The sequence below is a fragment of the Talpa occidentalis genome, unplaced genomic scaffold (assembly GCF_014898055.3).
Source record: "Talpa occidentalis isolate TD23 unplaced genomic scaffold, MPIMG_talOcc4v2.1 talOcc4.2, whole genome shotgun sequence".
In the NCBI taxonomy this organism is placed as follows: domain Eukaryota; kingdom Metazoa; phylum Chordata; class Mammalia; order Eulipotyphla; family Talpidae; genus Talpa; species Talpa occidentalis.
The window spans coordinates 152,436,757-152,464,324 of record NW_023602073.1 but is presented as its reverse complement, the minus strand read 5'-3'; the positions used below and the strand labels follow the sequence as shown (position 1 = coordinate 152,464,324).

The 27,568-nt window shown below is 69.2% G+C and overlaps 2 protein-coding genes across 4 annotated transcripts in view; both read left to right on the top strand.

Moving 5' to 3' along the window:
• MPC1 (mitochondrial pyruvate carrier 1) overlaps nt 1-27,568 on the top strand; it is a 197,826-nt gene that overhangs the window by 81,665 nt on the left and 88,593 nt on the right. The gene's annotated exons all lie outside the window — the stretch shown is intronic.
• The window catches only part of RPS6KA2 (ribosomal protein S6 kinase A2), a 100,537-nt gene continuing 74,320 nt past the window's right edge, over nt 1,352-27,568 (top strand). For 2 of the 3 annotated variants that reach the window (XM_054697971.1, XM_054697970.1), the window contains exons 1-2: nt 1,352-1,446; nt 3,095-3,157. In XM_054697971.1, the coding sequence (XP_054553946.1) occupies nt 1,384-1,446; nt 3,095-3,157 (126 nt within the window). In that variant the 5' untranslated portion in view covers nt 1,352-1,383. Of the gene's footprint in view, nt 1,447-3,094; nt 3,158-4,987; nt 5,120-27,568 lie in introns of those variants that run through there. The other variant, XM_054697972.1, reaches the window with a different exon arrangement.

The following is a 27,568-nucleotide window of genomic DNA, read 5'->3' as shown; positions in this document are numbered from 1 at the left end:
TGGTGTGGGGGGTGTGGTGGGGTGTGTAGGTGTGTGTTTGGGGAGGTGTGTGTGTGTAGGGGGTGTGTATGTGGCGTGGTGTGTGTGGGGTGTGTGATGTGGGGTGTGGCGTGTGGGGGGGTGTGTGGAGGGTGTGGGGTGTGGGGGTCCATCTCCGCCACTCCGAGCAGGGGTTGGGGCGCCAGCAGTGAGCTGCGGGGCGGCGGAGGGTGACAGACTCGCCGCCGCTGGCGTTGGGGAGCCGGGAGCGTCCATGAGGGGGGCCCCGAGGAGGAGGGGGCTGGCCTCGGCCCACGCCCGGAGCTGCCGGGGCCTCGGACACCGCCCGGCCTCCACCCCGAGTGGCCGGGCCGACCCCGCGCCCGCAGGCGCCGGGCTGCCCACGCCGAGGCGGCGCCCCGCCTGCCCGTCCCCCGAGCAGGGCCTGTGGCGCGGGGACGGGCCTGGAGGCCGGCCCGGGTGGCGGCGCGGCCCGGAGCCGGCTCCCGTCCTGCCCGCCGGGACGGGTCTGGGCCTCATCGCGGTGGCCGCGGCCTCGCCCCGCGGGGGCCGAGTCCCCGGCGCTGTCGGGAAGCCGCGCCGGCCGCGGGGCGGGGATGGCGCACACGGACGCGGGCCCCGCGGGGCGCACGGCGGCTGGAGCGGGCGAGCCGGGCGCCTGCGGCGGTCACCGACGACCTGGCCTCCCGCCGGCCGGCTGCGCGCGGGCAGGACAGAGGCCCGGCCGGCTCCCGGGGCCGCCTCAGCCCGCGGGGCGCCGGGGCCTTTCCAGGGCTCGCGGGCACAGGTGCCCGCGGCCAGGGGGCGGCCAGGGGCGCAGGGGTGGCCCGGGCCTGGCCGGCCGGCGCCCCAGGCGCTGTGGGGGTGTGGCGCGTGTGGGGGGCTCCTCCCGGCCGCGGCCCATGGCCCCGGCCCCCACCCCGCGCCTCGGGGCGCACTCCGGCGCGGGCACGGGCTGGGCGGCCCCAGGGCGGCCCCGCGGGGCGCCACTGACCCGGCTCCCGCGCCCCCGCCCGCCCCCGGCTGCCGCGCGGTTTCCATGGCAGCGGCAGCCTCAGCCCCGCGCGCCGCCCGCCGCCGCCGCTGAGGGAAAGGGGTGTGGGGGGGAGGCGCCCGCGGGGGACAGGCCTCGGCGGGCGGGAGCGCGGCTGCTCCGCAGAGGCACCGCCGCGCCGAAGCCGCCCTCGCCGCGCCGCGCCGGGCCCGTAGCCCGCAGCCCGCAGCCCGCGCCGCCCGGCCCGCGCCGCCGCCATCTTGCGCCGCCCGCCCGCCCGCGCCCCCGCCCGCGCCCCCCGCCCGCGCCCCCCGCCCGCGCCCCCCGCCCGCGCCCCGCCGCGACACCCCCCCACCCCCGCCGTCGGGCCCGCGGGGAAAGTTTCCGCGATGCCGATCGCGCAGCTGCTGGAGCTATGGAAGAAGATCGAGGTGGAGCCCATGGACATAGAGGTGAGGGGGGGGCGCGCGCGGAAGCGCGCGGGGCGGCCGGGAGGGCGGCGCCCGGCGGGGTCACGCGAAGGGGCGCCCCGGGTCTGCGCGGGGTGGGGGGCCCTGGGGCGCCGCGGTGGAGCCCGCGCCTGCCCGGCGCCCCCCGCCCCCCCCCCTGTGGCCGGAGAGGACCCCGCGCCGGGACGCCTCAGGCGCCCTCGAGTTCCCGCTGGGCGGCGGCAGCGCGGCCTCCAACAGGTGGCCCGGCCGGCGCGCCCCGCGCCCAGCCCCGGGGGCCCGGCTGTGGCCTCGGCCCAGCGCAGCGCGCGTCCTCCTGGGCGGGGCAGCCCGGAGCGAGCCCCCACGTGCCCGCTCAGGCCTCCCGCTCCCCCGGGCCGGAACCAGCGCCACGGCCCGGCCGGACCCGCGTGTGAACCCTCCTGCCGAGCTGGGGCGGGGACGGGCTCCCCCGCGGGGGCGGGCAGCGGCGGCTCCTCCCTCAGGCCGCCCTGGCCCTGCAGGCCCCCCCCCCCCCCCGCGGCTCTGCCCGGCCCGCCTCCAGACGGACCTGACCCCTCGCGCCTGCCGCGTGCGCGTGTGGCACCACCGGGCGGGCCTCGGCTCTGCCCGCGCGCCCCGCCGCCCTCTGCGTCCTTAGGGCGCCCGTGGGTGCCAGGCCCGCGCCCTGGGGGCCGGCGGGGTGGGGCAGGTCCCTGCCGGCCCTCTGGGCTCCTGGCGTCTGAGGAACCTGAGCTGGGCGGGCTCTGGGCCCCCCTAGGACACAGTCCTTGACAGCAGTCGCTGCGCTTCCCACGCAGACCCCGGTGTCTGGGGCCAGCTGCGGCCTGTGGCTGTTGGAGATGCTCTGGGGGCCCGTTTTATCTTCCAAGGCGGACACCTGGCTAGCGCGGCCCTGGGCCTGGCAGACACCCCGAGCATGGCCGTCACCGCTGGAGGAGGCGGGTGAAGCTCCGTGAAGGAGGGTCTAGCCAGGCCAAGGCAGGACTGGTCCGCAGGGACACCACAGCCCGGCTGGGCACAGCGAGGGGGCCGGGAGGCGGCCCCGGGCGATCCGGGCTGTGAGTGCTCCCGGGACACTGCGGGGATCGAGACAGGGAAAGGCCTCTTAGCTCCCTAGAGTCTCAGGCCAGCGAGGCCGAGGGCGAAGCCACAGACAGCAGACAGGTCGCCTCGAGGCGCTGGGCGGACAATCAGGGCTACGTGTCCAGAGGCCCCGCGTGGCCAGTCAGGGGTCCATGTCCTGAGGGCCTGGTGGCCGGTGCAGGGTCCCGAGGGCCCCAATGTGACGTGAGAGGACAAGGCCGAGCAGCTTGCCCAAATCCCAAAGGCGTGAGCCCTGCCATCGGGCCAGGGCGGCATGGTCTCCCAGCCCAGGGCGGCTCAGCACGGCACATCTGTGGCCTGTGGCGGCCAGCGGGATGGTGACCCCTTCCGTTCATGCAGGATGGCTGCAGACGGCCCCCCACAGGGCGAATGTTCCAGCCGCAGCATATCCACCCCCGCTGGATCAGTGGCCTCTCCTGCCCTCGCGCGTAGCCGGGCGGCCCGTCCTGGGCAGGAGACTCAGTCACAGCAGGCCCGTCCCCGCGCGCGGTCCTCTGCGTCCTCCCCGCACGCTAACCCACCTGCTCTGTGCCTTTGTTGTCAGACCGCGGAGGACGGCCTCCTGCTGGACTCGGAGCCCTCCGCGGCCGCCGCGCAGGAGGAGGAGGTAACCGCCCTGCTTTATCTCGGCCTGGGGGGTGGGCAGGCCTGGACGCGTGAGGTGACCAGTCCCCGAGTCCTGTTCAGTGTGTGATGGCAGGACAGGCGTGCACGTGAGCGCGACCCCGGCGTCCCGCCAAAGGGACCGGAGAGCGTGGGGCGGGTCCTTCCCCAGGCAGGACCCAGCGATGGGCGCCGCCTCCCTCCAGAGCCTGGGCCTAGCCGGAGCGCTGGGCTGGTCATGGAGCGGAGCAGGGCAGGGCCTGGGGGGTCACGGGGAGGGGCGCTGGGGTCCTCTGGGAGAGACCCGGGTGCTGCCCCCGACCAGGGAAGGACATGGCCGGCCATGTCCTTCATGAGGCGGCCACGCGGCGGGCACTGGGCGAGCTGACAACGGGCGAGCCGCCGGGCTGCAGGGGAGGCCGGAGCCTGGACCGGTGCTTACCAGGACTCTCACCTGGGCACCCCGCTCACCCCCAGGTCCAGCCTGGGTGTAGAACGGGCGACGCGGGACTTAAAGCTCCCTGAAGGCCGGGAGGGTGGCGCGGGCTCCGTCAGGCCCGGCGCGTGGGGCGGGTGAGCAGTGGCCGCTGGGTTTTTGGGCTGTCGGGTCTGGTGCGCTCAGGCCCTAGAGCAGCAGCTGGCTGGGCCCGCCTTCCCGGGGGGCTCCTCTGCCAGGGACTCTGCGGGCGGGGAGGACACCCCGCCCCGGCCGGGGCTCAGCAGCTGCCCTGAGGGGGTCGGGTTTCGCGGGGCTGTGCCTGGGGCAGCGTGACCCTCGCTGGGCTGGCTGTGGGGGGCGCAGGGCGGGGGCGCAGGGCCGGGGGTAGGGGGGATGCAGCAAGGCCCGTGGGCCCCTGTACAGCCTCGCATCCCCTCAGGAGACGGGAGGGGGGCGCTGTTTCCTGATGGGAAACCCCCTATTGGGGGTTCGCAGCGAGCTGCGGGGGCGCTGGAGACCCACGCGGGGCTGCAGCATATGTGCCATCCTGATGCCAGTGCCCGCTGGCTGGGACAGTGCCCCCCTGTGCCCGTGGCTGCCGAGCTCTGACAGGGTCAGCTTCTCCCTGTGCCCAGCCTCTCGGCCTCCGGGCAGCGAGGCCGGGTGGGGCCTGGACTAGGGGTCAGGCTTCCCGTCTGGGCGTGCGCCACAGTTAGCAAACCGTATCAGGAAGGTGCCCTCCTCGGAGGGTGTGTGGCAGCGGGACCCCACTCCTCGGCCCTGGTGCTGGCTCCACCCGCCGTCCCTTGGCCGCCTTGCATCCCTGCTGGTTTTCTGTCCAGCCAGAGACTGAACCACCTCAGCCCTCCGCAGCGCTCTGGAGAAGGCCGAGCCGGCACAATGCATGGGGGGCGACGGCACCGCACTCTGAACCCCGCTGGTGTGTGGATGCACCGGCCCGCGCCTGGAGCCCCGGTTGCTGGCACGTCCTGGGGCAGCACAAAGGGACACGGGACATGCATGACAACAGGCAGCGTGTCCTCCAAGGCGCAGCGTGACCGCCTGTGGCGTCAGCACAGCCGTGGAGCCCGGCGCTTGCCTGCGTGGACGTATGTCCTGCCAGCCCCTGCCACCGCTCCGAGTGACCACCGGATGCTGGGCGTGTGACCCACCAGTGAGGTCTGGGGTTTCGGCTCCACATCCCCAGCACGCCCTCGTCTCTCCATCTACACACACAGGAAGCCTCCGCGAGTGTGCCTGGGCAACCTCTAAAACTGCCGTCTCAGAACCCCCGTTCAGGGTCAGCCTTACCTTTGCCTGTGCCGTGCTGGTTGAGTCCTGCCAACCACAGGCCCCCGAAACACCCCACAGCCTCTGGGCCGGGCAACGTGACAGGCTGGGGTGTCCCCACCCCGTGGCCGCCAAGACAGCCTCGGGAAGAAAGGACCAGCTCCCGGGACGTGGCGTGTGCCCATCGCAGCCAGGAGCCCTCTCTGTGCAGACCCTGCGCAGAGCCCTTTGGTACAGGTCAGTGCTGGAGAAATCCCGGCATCACTTGGGGCACTTCTGGGTGCCCGCTGGAGTGGCCGCTCATCCTCCAGGCATGCATGCCTGGACGGCCCCGCGCCCCCCCCAGCTGGGCCCTGCCGCTGGGCTTCTCTCCTCTTTGTTTTCGGGGTCGTGAGAGGGGGCATCCGAGAGATGTGCTGTGTAGAGAGCAGCAGAGCCGCACCCCAAGTACTGAGGCGTCTCCGAGAAACACTGACTCCCTGAAAACGTCCCAAGGGCGGCTGCAGCTTTGGGGTAATGGAGCCAGGGCTTGGGGTCAAAAGCCAAAGTCTCTCTCTTTGCTCCCAGGTGTCACACTTGACCCCGTGGGCGGGGGCCGGGCTTGGACAGGAGCGCCGAGGGCGCCTGCTTACTCCTTCCAGCCCTCGGGCTTCTGGGAGTCCAGGAGAGCACCCAGAGAGCCGCCTGAGCCCCACCCCGCTCCCCCCAGGCGGCCGCTGCGCCCACGCCCGGCTTGCTCCGTGGCCCCGCAGTCCAGGCCAGCCTGGCCCCGCCGGCGCGCGTCCACCTCTGCTCAGCCCAAGCGCCCCCCGCCCCCAGCCGCGCGCTGCCCGCACGCTCAGGGTGGGAGGGTTGTTTACTGGCGAGAGCCGCGTTGTGGGGCTTCTCTGAGTCGGGCTGGCAGCGAGCCCGCGCCGCTTGGCTCGCGCGTTTGCTGAGAGGACTCAGGAGGCGCGGGGGCGGGAGGGGAGGACGGCCTGCGCCGCTGTCCTGCCAGGGGCTGCCCCCCGCCCTGCACCCGAGACCCCGCCCTTCAGGAGGGGCACCTGGAGGTCGCCCACGGGTCACCTGGCGCTCTGTGTCTGACCTGGGACTGATTTCCTGGGGAGCTGGCGTGTCCCCTGCTTCTGCCCCTTGCCCGGACGGCGCGGCGCCTAGAACACGCGCTCAGGGTCGCGGCCCCTCCTGGCCGCCGTCTCGTTGCTGTGATGGCGCGCGGGACGGAGCCGAGGGCCTTCCAGACGAGGCTGGGGCCCGGGAGGCGCGGCGGGAGGGAACGCGCCCCATGACTCCCGGAGACGTTCATGGCTCCTGAGTCCGGTCTCCGTGGGCCCCACCGGCGCCGGCTGCCTCTCCCGGCGCGACCTGGCGTCGCTTCCAGTGTGGGCGACGTGGAGCAGGTGCCCGGCTCTGGGCCTCTTGCCGCCTGCAGCCGCGTGGCCGGGCGGTCAGCACACGTGTGCCCTTCGGCGAGCAGCCCCCGCAGGGCCAGCAGGGCTCTTGGCGAGTCTCGTGAGTCCCTCGTCTTCCCCCGCGTGACGGGGATGCTAGCAGGCAAAAATTGAAGGTGGGAGGAAACGGTTTTCAAAAGCATCTGCAGCTAGAACGCCTCTGGATTTTTTGGTACGTGTTTAAAAAGAGCAATTTTGTATTTTCCCAAGACAGAAGTTGGAGAAAGGAGAACAGATGCTGTGAGCTCAGCGCGCCACGGGGGACAGATCTCGGCGCGGCTGCTCCTGGCCCCCTGGGCGCCACCGGGAGGTGGGGGCCTCTCAGACCCCAGGGCCTCCCCTCCTTATGTGGCGGCGGCTCGGGCACCTCACACCCGCTGGCCGCCAGGGGTCACCCTCTGGGGGGGACACGAGCTCGTCCTCTGGCCTGGTCTGGTGGGTGCAGGGCCCCTAATTCTCATGCACTGTGGTTTGTGGCCTGGTGATGAGGCGATCCGTGTCTCCCGCACCAGGCAGTGGCCTGGAGAGGGTCTGGGCGGCCTCGCCCGCTTTCTGCCCCGCCGGCCGCTGCTGCAGGCGAGAGCTTCCTCCACGCGGGCATCTGCTCCGGTGACCGCGTCCCGCCTTAGGCCCTCCGTGTCTGACGTCAGCCTCGCCCCGGAGGCAGCGGGACCAGCGGGAGCAGGTGGGGCTCGGCCGAGGCTGCAGGGGTGTGGCTCCAGTCAGGGGGCCCCAAACTGGTGGGGCTGCCCTGTCTGACCCCGGACACTTTTGGGGCACATCAGCCCCACCCTGTCCCCACGAGCCTCTCCCTGGCTGTCTCCCCACCCAGAGGAAGGCAGCGCCTGCGCCTCTGGGCTCTCTCAGCAGGAGGCTGGGCGGCTCCACCTCTGACCTGCCCGCCTGAGGCCCAGGCTGTGCCAACTGTGACTCTGGGCGCCCGAAGGGCCTCGTTGCCACCGCGGGCCTCTGTCCCTCGCCTCCGGGTCTCTTCTGCACTCACGCCCGCCGTCCCGTCTGCTGATTGCTCAGCCTCTGCCCCTGGGCCCACATCCGAGCTTGGGCATCCGGAGAGCGGCTGCCAGGGCCACCCTCCTGCTGGGCCGCGGTCCCTGCCCGGCGGCTTCCACAGCCGAGGCTGCGGCAGCACAGGCGCCTCCCGGCCAGTGTCTGTGGCTGGGGCCGGCTCCGGGACTGGAGCTGCCCGGTCGTTTGCTGAATGACCCGCTTGCCGGCTGCGCCCTGGCCTCGCACCCGCGTGTCCTTCGGGAGGCGCCTGTCTAGCTCGAGGGCCCATTAAAAAAAACGGGTTCTTGGCTTTGGTCCCGCGGGTCGCAGGAGTCTCTGCAGGCCTTGGTCCGGCCCTGTGCCTCCCGCGGGCGCCGTCCTGCTTCTGTGCGCGTCTGTTGCCGGCAGCTGTTCCGTTCGGCTCGCTGGGCCCCTGGTCCTTCCTGCTTGCTTTTGTTTCCCACGCTGTCTGGAGTCGAGGCCCCGAAAACGTCCCTAAAATGAATACTGGGGAGTCTTCTGCCTCTTTCTTTAATACGTGCCCTACGGTTTCCAGGCCTTTATCTTATTTTGAGTTAAATTTAAGTGGAATTTTTATTTTAGTGTTTCAGGGGTCTCTGTGTCGTCCCCCACGTGCCACAGCACCCCGCGGCCCCCCCATGGCACGTCTTTGCCTGTCACTCGCAGCTCCCTCCTCTCGCGCGGCCTTCTGGGGCGAGGCCCCAGCGGATGGGTTTGCCTGTCCCCGCTGGTGTGGCCGGGAAGCGCCGTCTGGCGGCCGCTGCCCTCTGTGGGTCTTCCTGGGACACGGGTCTGCTCGGAGCCGCGGCCCAGTTCCTGGAGGATGTCGTTGGTCTCCTGCCTCCACTGCCGGGCGTCCCCGCAGCCTGCGTGGGCCCCTCGTTGGGCGATGATGCTCCCTCGGTGGGCGCCGTCGTGCTGTGAGGCAGTCTCCTGGCCGTGCGGCGCGTCCGGTCGCTGCGGCTGGTGCTGTGCTGGCTTTGACCCCTCGCCTTGGAGCGGAGTCCACGGACTTCTCGCCGTGGCCACTGGCCTGTTGCCTGCGTCTTCGTGTATCTCAGGCCCCACGGGCCGTCTTTAGCCCACGCCGAACTGCTTGTCACGGTCTCCGCTGTCCATCTCGCGTGATTCTTCTGCGGTGACTGTCTGCCCGCCCCGCCTTTCCTGGGGAGACACCCCCGCCCCGCCCGCGCCTCTGCATCGTGGCAGCTGCCGTGTCTTTGCGCTTCAGTGACACGGACACGCAGGCGTGGGCCTGCTCTGTGGCCCTCTAGCAGTTGGTGGACTCAGGCCAGCCACGCCCACGTGATCGTTGCCGGAGCTCGGGCAGCAGCTGCCGTGTCTGTTCCGCTTCCTGCTTGGCTCTCGACCTCCCCGGCCGCTTGTGTCCTAACTGAGCATTTCACAGGACACGTTCGTGCTCTTTCCTGGAGACCAGGCGGGGCCAAACTCAGGCGTCCGTTCTGCCACGGGTCGCACGTTTTCCGGGCGTGGACGCCGGGCTCATGGGTCAGGGCAGGCCTGTCGGAGGTGGCATGGGGGCGCCCATGGGGTCCGCACCATGCTCCCCACACAGGGCCCCCAATGCGCTCTGGGGCGGCCGGCGCAAGGGGCTTCGCCGTCCACATTGCAGACGAGGCCGGGCAGCAGGTGCCCCTGCTTGTCTCTTACATGGAACAAATGGCAACTTGACACCGGCTTTTGGATTAAAAATGTGAGCTGCTTGTTGACTTGGCGAGAGTTGATTTGAAGGACAGGGAGAAAATGTGGACAAGCGTTTGCTCTGCTCCAGTTATTCCGCCACGTAATTCACGCCATAGCAGCTTCCTCGCGGCACTTAAAATACCGCCAACCCGGAACACTTGCCAGAGGCAACATCTGTTTATGCCCAGAGTGTGGCTCGTGACTCGCCTCGTGCTGGGCTCCCTCGCCCGTGCAGGCTGGGTCCTGTGCTCTCCGCCTTCTGCTCATGACCGTGGACACCGAGGGCAGGGCGAGGGCGGGTCGTGCGCAGGTCCTGGCCTGCCCCCCCCGGGTCTCCCGCCCCGACGTCCAGGGTGACGTCCAGCCCACTCGGGGTCCTCTGGGTCCACAGCCTTATCTCATCAGGGGCCTCCGCAGGTGTGTCCTTTCAGAGGCCCGGCCCCAGCTGCCTGGTCACGCAGCGCTGCCGCCTGGTCGTCCCCTTGACCTGGACATGACGTGTGATGGTTAAGGAGGTGCTGGGCCTTTTGGCACCTGCATGGGTTCCCGGCTCCCTGTGGAGCTGCAGGAGGAAAGGAGGGGGGCGGGGGCGAGAAAATGCTCCTGGATGCCAGGACGTTGAAGCTCACCAGGTAGAGACACGTGGGCACGTGGGCGTCACTTCCCATCATGTCCCCGAGCGCCTCATTATCACTAAATAATCATAAGCGTGTCAGGTTTTTTTAAGAGGCAATTTTCTATGACAAATGCAGCCTGGAATGTCCCAAGACAATTCCTGACCAGAGCTTCTGAGAAATACGTTTTCCTGTGAAGTGTCCATGCGGTTCAAGGCTACAAGTGAGCTTTTCTCAGAATCACGGGAACAAACCTGTCAGCGCGTCAGAAAGCCTCCGCCTTCTCCCCGCAAGGACATACCCGCGGCCTCGGAGCCCCAGCGGGGTCGTTCCTGAGGCTGCCCTGCGGCCTCTCCGCCCGCTCCGGCTCTTTGGCCAGCCCAGGCCTCCGTGTTTCCGGGGCCAAGCTGCTCGCCTCCGCCTCCTCCTCACATTCTGTGACACGACCTGTGGATCAGGTTGTCACCCCAGGGCCTCCCTGGTGCGCAGCGGGTTGAGCGCAGCCCTGTGAGGCTGTCCTCAGCCTCTGCAGTGTGGGTTCGATCCCAGCTGGCCACCGAGATGCCCACGTGGCACGGCAGACCTCTCCTGTCTCCCCGCTGCCCCCTCAGCGGTGGATTTCAGTGGATCTGTCTGTTCTGTTCCCTTCTCTGCCTCTGGGGAGTCCTCTCGCCCTCCCGCGCATCTGGCCTGCACCCCAGTTCTTGTATGCATAAATAAATAAATCTTTAAAAAAAAAAGTCACCTCAGCCAAGGTTGGGCGAGGCCACCCGCGCTAGCATTGGGCAGCCTCAGAGTGTCACAGCGTCGCGTCCACAGGTGTGCGTGTGCGATGTCATCGTACTGACTCACCTCGCATTTGCAGTCCCATGTAAATTGGGGGTGCATCTTCATCCCTCCGTGTGGGGAAGCCTCACCTCGCTCACCCTAGAGCTGCCATGCCCCTGTCAGATCGGCCGCCACCACCTTCCTTCCTGCCTCCTGCCCTTCCACCTCTGGTAGCTGCCATTTTCCTCAGACTCTAAGAGCTGCTTTGTTGCGACGTGTGCCTGTGTTTGCTTTAGTCGTTTGTATTCTGTGGAGCGAAGGCGCCATTAGTTGCCTTTTTTCTGACTTACTTCACTCAGCACCACCCTCTCCAGTTCCACCCGTGTTGTCACAAAAGACAAGGACAAGGCTCCATCCTTTTTTTTTTAAAGATTTATTTATTTTTATACAAGAACAGACTGACGAAGTACACTGCGGAGGGGAGCAGCGGGGAGACGGGAGAGGTCTGCTGCGCCATGTGGGTAGCTCCCTGGCTGGCCAGGATCGAAATGGCGCTGCAGAGGCTGCGGACAGCTCCACAGCGCTGCGCTCAACCGCCTGCGCCACCAGGGAGGCCCGAGGCTTCATCCTTTCTAACAGCCGTAGCGTTCCGCTGGGTATCTACGCTCCGCTTCTCTGGCTGGTCGTCTGCCAGGAGCCCCGAGCTTGGCTCCATGCCCACGGGTGAGGCTGCCGTGGGCTGAGGTGCAGGTGGCTCTTCACACTAGTTTTCACGTTCGCCAGGAAAGCGCAGGGAGGCCCTGCTGCATCGTGGGTGGTCCGAGTTAGTCTAAGGACTCGCCTTCCTGTTTTCCCCGGAGCCTCACTGATTTGCCTGCCAGCCCTCCCTCCACCAGGGCCCGTTTCCTCGACACCCCAGCCCCCGCCGCACACTGCCCCCCCAGGCTTGCGTGTGGCATGGACGTGGGTGTGTGGTGCCATCCGTGTGGCTTCTGGCGCGTGTGTTAACTATGTGTGTGTGTTTGTGTGCCACGCCTGGCTCTGGACCGTGGCCGGTGCTTGAAGCCGGCCTTGCCTGTGAGCGAGCCGCGCGCTGGGCAATGTCTTCAAGCTCAGAGCCGGGACAGCGCACCGGGGGGCGGGCAGGAGGGCCAGGTCGCGGGCCCGGCCAGGACGAGGTGTGACTTTCCCCTCTCCCTCTCCCCCCGCTCCCACAGACTCGCACATCCCACCCCACTTGCGTGCAGACAGCCTGCCGTCTCCGCGGGGTTCGTGGTATCAGCCTCGCGGCCCACGTGGGCGCCTGTGTGGGGTGTGGCCTGTGGGCGTGCGGGCCTGGGGTTCCGGTGCTGCTCTGAGCCACCCTCCGAGTTGTCCTCGACGCTGCGTGTCTCCGGCGGGCGTGACGCGTGGAGATCCGCTCCCGCCACCGGCCCCTCCGTGGGCTCCGTGGCCTAGTCCTGAAGACCACCCCGCCCCGCTGTAGTGGCTCAAGGAAGCAACAAGAGACATTTGTTAAACTGCTTCGTAATAAGGAGTCATTTCCTGCCACCTACCATCACATTCCTCCAACGCGGGCGTGGGGAGGGCCGCGCCACCGTCTTCCCTCCGTCTTAAAACCCAAGTGTGATTTTTGCTCTTTTTTTTGGCATCTTCAGAAGAGGCATCACCGTCAGCAGCGTGATTTTTTTTTAATTCCTGGGCTTTCTGAGGCTTGTCTTGAGGAAATAAGCAGTGCCGCCGCTGCCCCGTCTGAGCTCGCTTTTGGCTTGGAATCGGCGGTTTTATCTGTGGAAGGAATTAGCGTGGCTGGCAACGTCGGGGACCGCGGCTGCGCGAGGCTGTCCACGTGCCGAAACACACCCCGCGCGGCTCAACCTATGTACAGTCGGCAATTTTCTGAAATTTCTCTTTTTATTGTCTCCTCCTATTTGTTGCCAGGGACACATTCCGGGCCGACACCCCCTTTCTGAGATGCCACCCCATCCGTTGAGTGGCCCTGTGTCCTGGGGAGCTGAAGTGGGGGTGCAGCCTCCCCCAACGTTGGCTCTTATGGGGAGTTGCTCCTTCTCTGCCCTGGACTCTTTCCTACACGAGCTGGTCTCCGTGGCCCTTGAGGTGAGGTGGCCCCGCGCTCTGCCAGGATATGTTAGTTTGAATTTAGGTGTCAGCAGGAGTCAGCCCACGAGGGCGCTGCCGTTGCCACCACACACCAGAGTGGCTCAAAGCCGTAGTGGCGACGGTGCAGCCAGCAGTGAGCAGGAGTGCCCGCCCCGCCCCACCCCAGGACAGCACTCGGGGCAGCCTTGGCCGCGACCTGGGCCCGCCCACGTGGTCACCCCACTTCCTGGGGGCCTCGCAGGGTTCCCAAGTTAATGAAAGGGGGACTCAGCATTGCCCCAGACCGAGTGGGATGACCGCTGCAGGGGGATTTTGGAATTTTGCTTCATGTTCAGAAGAAGTGATTTTGGGTCTTTGGTAAACTGTGCCCCAGGGCAGGCCACCCCGAGTCTCTCCCGTCCCACAGAGCACCGTGTCTGGCGCGCTCGGCTGGGCTGATTCCAGCTGTAAAGTCTCCATGAGAAGCGCTGCGCCCGCCGCCGCCGAGACGCGCCCGTGAGCGTCTGAGAAACAACAAGCCATTTCAAAGGGCTTTGTCTCCGCTGTGCTGTGCCTTGAAATGAAGGCGCACACGTGATTTTTAGCTTTGATTTAAAATATTTCTCTTTGTTCCTTCCTGGTTGATGCAGCCAGCATTTAAAAGTTGCTCTCCTTACAACTGACTTTAAAGACAACCTTTAAATAAAAAAAACCCACCGCCTTTTGTGGGGCGCCTCAGCAATAAGATCTTGCTGCAAAAAAAAATGTAGGCCCGAAGTCCCACGTCTCTCTGAGAAACGCCGGGCTCCTGTTGGTTGCTGCGGTGAGCGTGCTCGCAGCAGGCTGGGGCGCAGCCCCACGTGAGTGTTACTGAGGCCGCCAAGGGCCGGGCGGCCTGGACGGTGCCGTCACGGAGCCCCGGCCCGGCCTTCTGGCTGATCGCCCGGCACGAGGGCCCCGCCGCCGGCTCCGACCCCGTCGCCCTGTAACGCGCTCTCAGCTCATCGTGATTTAGTGTATGTAGAAAAAATAATGCCGCGGGGGGGTTTCTTTATGTGAAGGTAAAGCTTTTTGTTGGGCAGGTTGGGGCCGCCTAGGCCCGGCCCCCAGCAGTGGGCGACACCCTCATGCTGGAGACTCTGCAGGAGGGACCGTTAGGGGACACTTGATCCAGTGAGCCCGGAGTCCTCGCATGGGAGAGGCGGAGCCTGAGGGACAGGCCGGGCTGCCAGGGCGCAGGGGTCAGGGCGCCTCCCCAGGGTGGGACCCGCCAGGAGCTGCAGGGAGCAGCGTCTCGGGAGGGACAGGTGCGCCCACACCCTCACCCCCCCTGTCCCCCCCATGCCCGCTGCTCCGGGGGGCTGCCCGGGAGACTCAGCCGGCCAGGACAGCAGGCGCTGCAGTGTCGGGAGCTGTGACCCCCGTGAACGTTGTCAGGGTCCGACCCAATCGAATCTGGGTTTACACAGTCACTTGTGGGTCCATCTGGCTCTGGGGCTGGTCCGGAAGTTCCACTGTGAGGCTGCTTGGGGGGTCTTTGTGGGGGACTGGCGGGACCCCCCATACCTCTGGCCCCTGCAGCTAAAGGCAGGGCCCAGCGGCGGGACACCCTCAGGGGTCGCTCCAGGGACTTGGAAGTCCACAGCGGGCGCCTGTGCACACCCAGGGCGTGAAGTCACGGGGGAGGGGGTTTCCGGCTCTTCCGCTGGCGCCCTAACGGCTGCAGGCAGATTTCTGGGTGAGCTGTGGGGCAGGAAGGCCTCATGGCGGCCACAGAGCTTCAGAGACGTGCCCCAGCCGGCCAGTGGATCGTTGAAGCCCTTGGGCTTTTAGCCGAGACTCCCCCGCGAGGCAGGTGACCTTCCCTCCCCACCGCCTGCAGGGCTGGGTGGTCAGCCCGGCTCCAGGACCCTCTGGGGCCTGCGGTGCTGCGAGCTGAGCGCCAGGCGGGCCTGCCCCCAGGGCTCCGCCCGGCACGCCTGACCTCGGGAGCCGAGGGCTGGACTCTGGGTCCTCACCTGGGCCCCGTTCCTGCCGGGGCCGGACCCTCCACGGACGGTGGTTTGGGGCTGACCGGCAGGACGGCTCTGGGAGCCTGACCAGTGCGGCTGCTGGGGAGAGGCAGGTGGTCTTGGAAGGGGCGCCGCGACCTGGGGGCTGGAGGGGCGCACGGGCTGCTGCAGGGCTGACTCGGGCCCCCCGGACCCCCTTCTCTCTGCTCCGGCTCCCCCGGTGGGCACGGGGTCTGAGGCTGCCCTCCCGCCGCCTTCCTGCTCCGCGGGCCCTTCTCGGCTGAGCAGTCTCCACGGCAGGAAGGCAGCCAACAAGGCCCAGGGGACCCGCCCGAGACAGCGCGGCCTGCAGGGCCAGCACCCAAGGGGCAGGGCGGGCTTGCTTGTGGCCTCTGCCCTGGACAGCCGCCTGCGCTGGTGCACGCCCTGGCCGCCCTCGCTTCTCATCGTGGCCAGCCCCAGCCTGCACCTGCCCGCTCCCTCTGCGCTGGCCGGCCTGCAGTGCCCACCGCCCTGGACCCGGCCAGCCTCCGGGGAGCCCTCGGCTCTTAGCCGTGCGCGGGGACCCAGGACAACCTCCTGCAAGGAAAGGGCAGCCCCCAACACTGGAGACGCCTGCAGGGAGAGAGGCGCACAGTGAACACACACATACACACCCCCTGGGCTGGGCGCTGACACACACACACACACACACACACACACACACCCCGGGCTGGGCGCTCACTCTCACACACACAAAGACACACACACACCCCCCCGGGCTGGGCGCTGACACACACACACACACACACACACACACACACACACACCCGGGCCGGGCGCTGACACACACACACACACACACACACCCCGGGCTGGGCGCTCACTCTCACACACACAAAGACACACACACACACCCCCGGGCCGGGCGCTGACACACACACACACACACACACACACACACACACCCGGGCCGGGCGCTGACACACACACACACACACACACACACACACACACACCCCGGGCTGGGCGCTCACTCTCACACACACAAAGACACACACACACACCCCCAGGCTGGGCGCTGACACACACACACACACACACACACACACCCGGGCCGGGCGCTGACACACACACACACACACACACACACACCCCGGGCTGGGCGCTCACTCTCACACACACAAAGACACACACACACACACCCCCTGGGCTGGGCGCTGACACACACACACACACACACACCCCGGGCTGGGCGCTCACTCTCACACACACAAAGACACACACACACACCCCCGGGCCGGGCGCTGACACACACACACACACACACACACACACACACCCGGGCCGGGCGCTGACACACACACACACACACACACACACACACACACACACCCCGGGCTGGGCGCTCACTCTCACACACACAAAGACACACACACACACCCCCAGGCTGGGCGCTGACACACACACACACACACACACACACACCCGGGCCGGGCGCTGACACACACACACACACACACACACACACCCCGGGCTGGGCGCTCACTCTCACACACACAAAGACACACACACACACACCCCCTGGGCTGGGCGCTGACACACACACACACACACACACCCCGGGCTGGGCGCTCACTCTCACACACACAAAGACACACACACACACCCCCGGGCCGGGCGCTGCTGTGGGGTCCCTCCTCCCCGGGAACTCTGCTCGGAGACTCCTCTGGGCCTGCCCGGGGCGGGGCCTCGCTGCTGGCCGCAGTCCATCTGGGGTCCACGGCGGCCACCAGAGGCAGGGCCTCGGCTTTGGAGCAGAAGTGCTGAGCGTGTGCCGCCAGGCCAGCGCCTCCCTGCGAGAAAGCAGCGTGACCCGAGCAGCACCCGCGGGCTCCCCTCACAGCTGGGCCCGGCCCCCCCCGGGGACTCGGCTGTGTGATTTTCAGACACTGTTGGAGCAAAGAGGCTTTTGCAGGGCGAGCCACGTGCGGCTGGCTCTCTCCTTGAATTCCGGAGAAACAGAGGACGTTCTAGAAAGCGTGGAAAACGTGGAAACGGATAAACCAGCCCTTAAGCCCCCTCAGTGGACACCAGAGTCCCCCCCACCCCGAGTAGCTCTGGCCCCGCGGCGCCCCGCCAGAGCCAGCGCCCGCCCGTCCTCACGGCTCCAGCGCCCGTCGTGGCCAGCGCGGCCCCGGCTTCTAACCGCAGCCTCTGGACACCTGCCAGCCGCCCGGGCGCGGGGCTGTTCGCAGCAGCCGGCGGAGCAGCGCGCCAGGAGCGTCCCTCGCGCGGTCTGTGCTCTGCTGTGGATTTGGGGTAAAATTTCAATTTCTCCTCGTTATTAAAACCCGAGGGAAGCATCTGCGTGCATAAGCCTGTGTCATTGGGGAAACCCTAGCAGTGACTGGGTTAACGCACGCGGGTTGTTTGTACATCAGCCTGTTTGTTTACATCTTGTCTGATGCAGAACAGCATCCGAAGGCCTGACTTGGAAGAACGTCTCACGTCCTGCGATGCCCCCGTGGCCGGTGGAAGGTGCACGCAGGCCACGTCTCCGAGCAGAGTTCCCGGGGAGGAGCGACCCCACAGCAGCGCCCGGCCCGGGGGTGTGTGTGTGTGTCTTTGTGTGTGTGAGAGTGAGCGCCCAGCCCGGGGTGTGTGTGTGTCAGCACCCAGCCCAGGGTGTGTGTGTGTGTGTGTGTCTTTGTGTGTGTGAGAGTGAGCGCCCAGCCCGGTGTGTGTGTGTGTGTGTGTGTGTGTGTGTCTTTGTGTGTGTGAGAGTGAGCACCCAGCCCGGGGTGTGTGTGTGTGTGTGTCAGCGCCCAGCCCAGGGTGTGTGTGTGTGTGTGTGTCTTTGTGTGTGTGAGAGTGAGCACCCAGCCCGGGGTGTGTGTGTGTGTGTGTGTCAGCACCCAGCCCAGGGTGTGTGTGTGTGTGTGTGTGTCTTTGTGTGTGTGAGAGTGAGCACCCAGCCCGGGGTGTGTGTGTGTGTGTGTGTGTGTCAGCGCCCAGCCCAGGGGGTGTGTGTGTGTGTCTGTGTGTGTGTGACAGTGAGCGCCCAGCCCAGGGGGGGTGTGTGTGTGTTCGCTGTGCGCCTCTCTCCTGCCCTCTGGTGGCTCTGCCGGGAAGCACAACCGAGCCTTCTGTCTTCAAAGGGTGAAATGACCGTGGTCACCTGTCAGGGGTCGCCTGTCAATGGCGTGAACTCCAGGGCTGTGCGTTAGTGCACGATTGCTAAAAATGTAGCAGATACAATTAATTTCTGCATTCTATAGGGGGTTTGTATTTTTAGCTTTTTTTCCTCGGGTGAATTGGAAGTCGTTGGCACGAAGGCGCCACCCCACGCCCTGCGGGTGCTTCTGGGCTGGGAAATCAGCAAACCAGCGTCCGGACGGGCCGCTCTGTGCTCTCAGAGCTCCGCAGTTAGAAGTCCTTCCCCAGCCCCCTGGCTCAGAGGTGACAGTGAAGCCCCTGGCTTTCCGTGGTGCTGGCCCTGGCTCCGTCCGTCACCCCTGTGGGCTCCCACTTCCTTCCTTCTTGGGTGTGGCCACCATGATCCCCCCACCGCCCGTCTCACTCCTGCGTGTGCACCTCAGCCTGCCGGCAGCCTCTTGCTCAAGGGGTACGGGGTGGGGGCTCCTTGGTGCTGGCCTCTCTGGCCCGGTCACAGCCGGGGCTGCTCGGCAGAACCACCCTGCTCCGGAGGGGCCTGGATCCTGTAGTGACCCGTCCCCTGTCCTCTGGGCCGGCGCTGTCCAGGAAGGGACAGGCCACCTCGGGAAGCAGGAAGTGACTGGCGAAGGCGGGTTTCTGCCCACACCTTGGGAATCCACACGAACTCAGAGAGCCCGCAGTTCTAGGGCGCTTGGGCCTCTGGAGAGGAGGGACACGAGGGCCAGGGCGGCGTCTGGAGGCCACCAGGCATTCCCTAGAGCTCACCCATCAGGCGCAGCGCCCAGAGGCCCAGCTCCTGCCCAGGGCAGCCAGAGGTCCCGCTGCGTACTCTGCTGCCACCTTGTGGTGGACGTGCTGGCCGGGCGGGAGAGGCCGGGCTGCTCTGGGACCCCGACGCTGGCCGCCGACTGTCCTCAGCTCAGAGACTCCCGACCTGATGGCCAGCTCCACCTGCTGGTCAGTGCCGAGAGGCCTGGAGGAAAGATCCGCAGGGGCCAACAAAGCCTGCCTGACCAGGCCGCCCTGCCGAGCTCCTGCGGCGTGGCCCGTGGTTGCCGCTCAGACACTTCCGAAGTAGCCGGCCCACGCTTCCCCCAGTGGGCGATGTTGCCGGAAGCTCCTGATGTTTTAGTTCAAATCAACAAAACACAAAAATATTTGCTCACCCACTTGTGCTTGTCAATTGATTTTCCACAATTTCGAGCCATTTCCTTGTCACTGAGACACCATGGGCAGTGCAGGGTGCCCGCAGGACCCTGCTGACCTGGAGACCAAGCTGACCTGGAGGCCGCCCAGACTGGGAGACCGCCCTGACCCGGAGGCCACGCTGACCCAGAGGCCACCCAGACCCAGAGGCCATGCTGACCCGGAGGCCGCCCTGACCCGGAGGCCGCCCTGACCCGGAGGCCATGCTGACCCGGAGGCCGCCCTGACCTGGAGGCCACGCTGACCCAGAGGCCGCCCTGACCCGGAGGCCATTCTGACTCGGAGGCCACACTGACCCGGAGGCTGCCCTGACCCAGAGGCGACGTGACTCAGGGGCCACCCAGACCCGGAGGCCACGCTGACCCAGAGGCCGACCTGGCCTGGAGGCCGCCCAGACTCGGAGGCCATGCTGACCTGGAGGCCACCCAGACCCGGAGGCCACGCTGACCCAGAGGCCGCAACCCGGAGGCCGCCCTGACCCGGAGGCCATGCTGACCCGGAGGCTGCCCAGACCTGGAGGCTGCCCTGACCCAGAGGCCACGCTGGTGCCTTTGCACGAGGGCACAGCCACAGGCACCCAACAGGGTCTGGGGGGGCAGAACGGGCCTTGGGCCTGAGCCTCGTGCTGGCGACCCCAGGTGGCAGTGAGGGTGTCACCGTGAACCATCTCTCCTGCCGCTGCCTCCCCGGCCGTGCCACCGTCACCCGCAGGGAGGTGCCTCCACGCACCTTGGGGCTGGCATGAGGCCAGGAGGAGCGCGCGGCTGCAAGGGCCCTGGCCCCCACCCAGGCCTTGCTCAGGAGCAGAGCCAGGGCAGAGTGGGGTCCGGTGGGGGAGCTTCGAGGCCTGACAGGCACAGCTGAGTTCCCCCTCCCCCCATTTCATTCACTGACTCTTGTTCGCGAAGTGCAGGGCGCGGGGTGGGCCAGGCAAGTGAGCAGGGGCAGGAGCAACGATAAATGAGCCAGTGTCTCAGCGACTCGCCTTGGGGGCAGCCCCCAAACACCGCCCGAGACACCCTGGAGAGGTGCCAGTGTCGCCCCTGGGGGCTCCGTTGTTGGCGCCGCTGGGGCTGACCAGGGCCATGGCTGGCGGGGTCCTGCTCTCAGCCTCGGTTCAAGCCACAGGAACCACGTCAGGCCAACTTAGACGAGGCTGCGACTGGCCAGCGGGTCCAGAGGGAGCTGGCGCCGGCAGCTGTGAGCCCAGGCCTCCGCACTTTGGAGACCCGGCTGGCCATCCGCCTGCCACCCTGTCCTCAGCCGGGCGCTCCCCGGGTCAGCCAGCTCTGCTCCTGGTGCAGGCACGGGGGGCTGTGTGGGAGCCGGGACAGGCCCCCCTTGTTCCGGGTCTCTGAGCAGCAGGCCCCACCCCGAGCACCCTGTCTGAGGCCCAGCCCTGCCCGTGACGGTGGCCGCCTGCTGCGCGGGGCTCGCGCCCAGACAGGGTGCTCCCGTGGAAGGGAGGCGGCCCAGACATGCTGCCCGTGCGGGGCCAGCGGGGGCTGCGTGAGAACAAGAGGGCCCAGGGAGGACACCGCTCGGGCCGCTGACCTGTCCTGTTGGGGGCAGGGCTGCAGCGAGCCCCGGCCCCGGCCCTGTGTCCTCGCCCGGGAGTTGGTGACACCCCAGGTGTTTGTGACGCACACCCCAGCGGGTGTGTTCCCAGCGGGGAACCAGACGGGGCTGAAGATGCCACAGACAGCCTGGTTGTGTGCCTGCGTGCATGTGTACAGGTGTGCCTGTGTGCGTGTGTGTGCGTGTGTACAGGTGTGCCTGCGGGCGTGTGTACAGGTGTGCCTGCGTGCGTGTGTGTGCGTGTGTACAGGTGTGCCTGCGGGTGTGTGTGCGTGTGTACAGTGTGTCTGCGTGTGCGCGGGTGTGCAGTGACGGAGGGCGGCTGGGCGGCCAGAGCAGGGGCAGGGCCCAGCGCTGCAGTTGAGCTTCCCGGGACCCGCCCCGGCCGCGGTGGGAGCCCCCCAGGCTGGGGCCCGAGGCCTTCCCCTGCGGCGGGGCCCACACCCCGGGAGGGGGCGGGGGTGAAACTGCCTCCCCACCTCTTTTTCCAGCAGTTGCTTTTTGATGCCCTGGGGTCAGGGAACAGAAAGGAGGCCGGGGCCAGGGGTCATAGCAGATGGACACGGAGCTCCTTCAGGCTCGCGTGTGCTGGGGGGTTCAAGGTCTTTTCTAGCGGAAGAGGCTGGAGCGGGGTCCCCTGTGTGCCTGGTCCTGTGGCCAACGTGGTGGGAGGGGTGCGGGGCAGCCTGCTGAGGGGGCCGCCTCCCCTCGCCGCAGCCAGCATCCTCCCGGAATGGGGCCCGGCCCGGGAGCCCGGCCGACCTGCGGCCAGGGGAGGTGTGGGGCCGCCACTTCCCTGGGCCGGGCCAGCGGCTTGCACAAAGCGGCAAGTTCCCCTCGGGGCGCCGGGCTGCGGGCGGAGACGCGCGTTCGCAGCGAGAAGGACGTGGGGCTGGCGTTCTGGAGGACGCGCCGGGCGCGGTCGGGTCTCGGCTGTCCTGCGGGCGGCCGCGTGGCTGGGCGTGACGGAGCCTCTCGTTCTGCTCCCACAGGGCACGGGTGACTTGGCCTCGCCCCCAGCCCGGCCCGCGGCCCTGGCCGAGGTAAGTGAGGCTGCACGGCGCCGGCTCGGGGTCTTTCTCGGCGTCTTCGCTGGCTTTTCCCAGCGTGCAGAGACCTGCCGCGGGGGCGGGGCGGGGGGTGCGCTGAGTGTCGGCCCCACGGGCCCTGGCCGCGGGGGCTGGGGTGAGCCCGGGGCCTGGTGCAGCTCCTGCTCTTCCCGGAATCCCGAGCTGCCCAGGGGCCTGGGCCGTCTGCCGTGGGCGCTGCTTTCCCGCGGCCCGAGGAGCTGGAGCGAGAGCGGCGGGAGGGGCCCGGGGTGGCCGGGGCGGCTGACCTGACGGGCCTGCGGCCGGCTCTCCTCGGGACCTGCCCTAGGGAGTGGCCCCGTGGCCGCCCTCCCCGGGAGCAGGCGTCTGAGCTGTGTCAGCTGCGCCTGCGGTGGCCCGGGCCTGCAGGGGAGGTGCCTGCAGCCGGCGCTCTGGCTCCGCGTTCCCGGCCTGGAGGCCCCGGCCCCACCCCCTGACCGTGCCGCAGGGAAGCCCGCGGCGGCCCAGGCCCTTAGTGGACTCTCCATGCAGTGTCCACAGCCACTGAGGAGCGATGTTCCTGCTGCTGGTCAGAGCCGGTGGACACAGCCGAGAGCAGGAGGGCCCCACCCTGCGTGCCCTACTCTGCCCCTGCCTGGGGGATGGCGCCTGGGCTGGAGGGGCCTGGGGTGGCGCGGAGGCCCTCAGTCCCTCAGTCAGTGACCAGGCCTGCAGGGCTGGCCCTTGGGAGCTGGCGGGCAGAGCATCCAGGGACAGTGGGGGTTTCGTGTGCGGGACCAGTCCTGAGGCCTGGAGCGCCCAGGGGCACCACTGACCCGCGTCCTCCAGGCCAGCCCCTGCTGGTCGCCATGCACACTCGGCCAGCTCCTCAGCGTGAGGGGCGACAGGTCCCTTCCTGCATTCAGGACGGAAAACTGAGCCAGGCCTCTCAGAGGCCCCCCTCACCCTCTGCTGCCCCCCAACCCCAGCCCCCCTCTCTCCCTGTCTCCCCCTCCCCGCTGCCTGTCTCTCTCCATGGTTAACGTGGCGCCTGATGTGGGGCGGTGGCTCCGGGTGAGGGGTGGGAGGATGAGGCGACCCTGGGCAGAGGAGCAGCCGGTGGGGGGGGCAGCGGCCTGGCAGGGTGGGGATGGGGGCCGCCGCGTCCCCCCTCTCCGGTGTGGCCCTGAGCACCTGCGCGGCTCCCACGGCAGCCAGTGGGGCTCCCTCCGCCCCCTCCTGTGGTCACTCTTACCACCAGCGGTGTGAGGAGCACCTTGGAGGGCGCAGGGGTGGAAATCCGGGGGGCCCTGGAGGAGCTCCCACTCCCGCCCGGAGCTGGCTGGGGCCCGTCCCTCGCATCTGCCTGGGCTCTCGCGCCTCGGCTCGCGGCCAGTGGGACGCCCTGCAGGCCGCGCCGGCTCTGGCGGGAGGGAGGCGTGTGGCCGCGGCTGCCCCGCCCCGAGGGCCTGGACTGCTGGCCGAGGCTGGCAGCTGAGCGGCTGCCTGACGCCTGCTGGCCGGCGGGAGGGCGGGGGGGGGGCATCGGCGTCTGGTCGCTAATGCCAGGCCCAGCCGTGGGCGAGGAATGTGGGGGCGCGGGGGGGGGCGCCATCCGCCCGCCCGCACCCCGTCTCCTGGTGGCAGCAGCGAGAGGTTGAGAAACTTGCGACACGGGCGCGTGCTCTGTCGCCGCGCGGGCCGGGGCGGGGGCGGGCGCGGGGGCCGGGCGGCAGGGCGAGCAGCTGGCCCGACGGAAGCCCGGCCGGGGCTGGCCCGCGTCGCCCTCCCAGCTGCTCGTGCGGCGCGTGTGACGTGTGCACGCGCGTGTGCCGCTTGTGCCCGGTGCACGCTCACTCTCCCTGGGCGGCCGCAAGCAGCTTCGCCTGCACGCCTTTCTCTCTTGCTTGACAGTTTTCGTTGTAGCTAAGCACACGCAGCAGGACATGCGCCGTGTTAGCTATTTTTAAGGGCACGGCTGAGTGGTCAGCGAGCAGCTGAGGGGCACCCCGGGCACCGCCGGCACCCCCCGGCAGCAGGGCAAGGAGCTCGCGGCCCGGGGCGCTGCCCAGGCGGGGGCGGACCGTGTGGGGCGCCCACACCCCGGAGCCGGCTCCCCAGAGGCTGCGAACCTGTGGCCAGGAGTGACCTTCCACGAGAGACCCCCCGCAGCGCGCCCGCCCCCTCCGCGGGCCGCCCCCCCACCTGCCGCGCCTGCAGCACCCGCAGCCCACCAGGCCGAGCCGCCCCGTCCCTGCTCCGCCTGCTGAGGGCCTCCGGCCGCCCCCCCCCCCGGGAAGCATGAGTCAGACACGCCCCGAGCTGTCTCCCATCTGCCCCCCACCCCCGGGGTGACAGTGTTTGGAAACAGTCGGTTGATTTGGAAACATCCAGCACCTGCGCAGGAAGCGGGGAGGTCCTCGGCCAAGTCCTCGGAGACAGCCCCAGGGGCCTCCCAGCCGAGGTGGCCATAGGAGGGTGGGCGCCTGGGGGCGGGGGCCGGGGGCAGTGGAAGGGGACACTGGGCATTCCGGCAGGGCCGGCGCTTGCCTCTGACCCTCGCTGCGCTGGCCGGGGGAGGCCCTTGCTCTGGCTGTGAGTGCGACCCCGTGCAGAGGGCACAGTGTCGGGGCCCCTCGGAGCTGGGGCAGCCTGCGGGTCCCGAGGGCGTCACCGCGGAGGGACCAGGACTGCCGCGTGTCCCCACGTCCAGCCCGGCTCCCAGTGCCCGTCTGTCCTCCCGGGGACGTCCTCTTTGGGGGCCAGCGGTGCCAGGTCACCGTGCAGGTCCCTGATGGTCTCCTGCTGGACAGGAAGTCCAGGCGACCTGTCAGGACAGCAGGGCCCTCGCGTGGGGCCGAAGGGCCCCCCTGGCCAGGAGCGCAGCTCCCTGGAGCAGCCCCTGTGCCCCCAGCCCCACAGGAAGCCGCCCCTCGTGGGTCCTCTCCGCACGCTCGCGTCTCAGCCCGACCTGCCCTGGTGTTCCCCACTGAGCGCCCACCGCCTCCCCGGGGCGCCGTGGCGGGAAGGGGGAGTGGGTCTCCCCAGAGCAGCTGCCTGACTCTGGCACGGCTGAATCAGCGGGCCGCAGGCGAGGGAGGTGCAGGGACGTCCCCCTGTCCGGGAGACGCCTATTCCCCCCCCCCCCCCCCCCCCCGCCGTCTGCCCGCGAGGGCCGGGGCGGGGCAGGGAGCGCTGGCGCTGAGCAGGCCCTGCTCTCCCAGCCCCCCGGCTGGGACCCACTTGTTGGGGCTCTCGTCCCACGATGCCATGTCCCCGCGCGGGCACCCGCAGAGAGGGGATGCGCCCGCCTCACTCCGAACCGAAGGTCGGGAGATGCCCGCCCGCCCGCCTGCCCGCCCGGCCTTGCCGCCTCCTGGGACAGCCCCGTCCCGCTGGGTCCCTGGCACGGAGCCCACGCTTGGGCCAGCCTGGAGCGTCCCCCCTCAACAGCGCCCTCGGCACCCCCGATCAGTGCAGCCCCCGCGCCCCCACCCCTGTGGACACCACCTCAGCCACGTCCAGCGCCCGGCCGGGGGGGCACCCAGGGCCCTTCCTTGTTTCGGCGTCGCTCACCGGCCCGCGAGCCGCACACCACCTGCCTGTGGCAGGGGCGCCAGCATGGCCGCTGGACCCCACGTCTGGCTCTGCCCGCCTCTGCCCCTCAGCAGGGTGGGGGACAGCAGACCCGTCAGAGTGGGAGGTGTGGACCTGCCCCCACCCGGAGTTCCGGCCCCAGGGCGAGGGTCTCGGTCCCGGGGCTCCCCCTCATCTCAGCGGGTCGGGGCAGGCTCCTCCCTGACCGCACTGCGGCCATTTCACCACTTCCTTCTGCAGACGCTCTGCCGCTGCCCTGGCCTCTGCCCATCCCGCCACAGAGACCCGGCACACACCCGCGGGGGCACCTCCCGCACCCCCACCCATGGGTGTCACCCCCTGTACCCCCATGGGCATCACGCCCCACATTCCCCCGCAGGCATAACCCCTGTACCCCCACCCGTGGGTGTAACCCCCCCGCACCCCCACCCATGGCTGTCACCCCCTGCACACCCACCTGTGGGTGCGTACCCCCTTGTGGTGTCACCCCCAGGTGCCCCCTCCTCACGCGGCTCCGGTGCAGCGCTCAGGCGGCCACGCTGTTCTTTCCCAGCCGGTCGTCATGGCGGCCTGTGTTTTGAGGCAGGCGGTGCCCCCGGGACCCTAATTGCCTCCGGGGCCGCCTTGGGGCGGCTGCTCTCCCCGGCCGCGGCACCCAGCTGGCAGCGGTTGCCAAGCTGCTGTGTGTTCGCGTGGTGATATCATGGCCCACGACCGGCCGGCGGCGCGGGTGGCCTGGGGGCTCCCGTGCTCAGGGGCCCTCGCCAGCTCGGCCGAGCGCGCGGAGGCCCCGGTCGGGCGGCAGGACGTGGGCGCAGCCGTGGGGCTGGGCGTCCTCGGGAACCTTCTAAAGAGGACGATGCAGGTGGGTGGACGCGTGGGTGAGTGCGGCTGGCTGTGCTGGGGTGCATCCTGGGGTGCCAGAGGCCCCAGCAATCCAGCTGCCCCGGACGCACGCGGGAGGCCGCCCTCGCGGGCCGGGGCCAGCGCAGATGCCGGGCCGGCGGCCCCAGACAGCCCGTGGGCCGTGCAGGCCGGCGAGGACAACGCCCACGTCCCCCGCTCTGGCTGCCCAGGACTGGTGTGCGCCGGCGGGCCAGGCCGTGCTGGGCCGGAGACGGCCAGGGTGGGGAGCCCCGCAGCACCCCAGCAGGACAGCCGTAGCTCGGCCGGAGCAAGCGCAGGCACAGCACCGGCGCCTCCACACCCGCCGCTCGGGCGGGCCGGGGTCAGGAGCTCGGAGCTCCGTGCAGTGCCCGGCCTGGCCTTCTGCCCGCCCCAGGCGCTGCTGCCTGGGGATTCCCAACACACTGGGTCCGGGCCGGCCTCAGGGCCACGTCCTCTGGGGTCTCCAGGGCTCCGGAGCCGGCCTTGCCAAGTGGCTGCTGTGCAGGGGCCAGGGGGGGTGGCGTGAGCAGAGTCTTGGCAGGGGCTCCCCTGTGAGTCGTGGGCTAGGCTCGGGACCCCGCGCGGGTGCCCAGGCGGCTGATCGAGAGCCCGGTCTCCAGCCCCGGCCGTGGCTGCAGTGACGGAGCAGCCTGCGTGGGTGGGCGGGGGGGAGACCCCGCTTGTCCTCCTGTCCCTCAGAGGCAGGGGGCCCAGGGGAGCTTGCCGGAGCCGGCAGCGAAGGCCTCGGGACGCTCGACATGCGGGGCGGTGCGGCCTCAGCCCAGCCGCCGGCCGGAGCAGCCTGTTCGCTCTGGAAGGCTCCTGTGCCGGCGTGTCAGCCTGTCCACGCGGGTGCCGCCCGCCTGGGGCTCGGCCACCCTGCCCTCTGGCGGGCCGTGCTCCGGGCCGGCCGCGGGCCTCTGCTGACGCTGGGCTCAGCAGGTGCTGGGGTGAGCGTGGGAGGGGACAGTGCCGAGCGGGAAGCCAGGGCCCCTGCCCGAGGGCCCCCCACAGTGCCCGCCGGTCTCTGCGCCGGGGGCGCCCGTGACTTTGGCGCTTGCACACGCGTGCACCTTTCCTGCTTGTTCCACACTCAGCTCCTCTCACCGGCCCGGGCGCGAGAGGCTCCCCAGGGGACAGTGCAGCGCGCGGTGGAGCGGCCTTTCTCCGGCCCCGCTCCAGCTGCCCGAGCGCCGGCTGGGGTGGGCAGCGTCCGGCCGCCCAGCGAGCGCGATCCCGCAGGCCGAGGTGTCGGGGCTCCTCCGCCAGCAGCTGTCGGGAGCGGCACGGCCCAGGGAGCCCCGGCAGAGACCTAGGGGTCCTGGGGTGCTCTGCAGTCTGGTGCCTGCGCCCGCCTCAGGGCGGGGGAGGGGGCGGCGCTGCGGGTTCGCTGGCCCAGGCAGCCGGGGACACCCCCCCCCCGCCGCCCCCGCCGCCCCCGCCGCCCCCGCCGCGCCACCTCCAGGAGGGGTGCACTGATGAGGTACCGGGGGGGGGGGGGGGGGGGGGGAGGGGAGGCAGCGCGGGGGGGGGGGGGGGCTGGGCAGGGCCT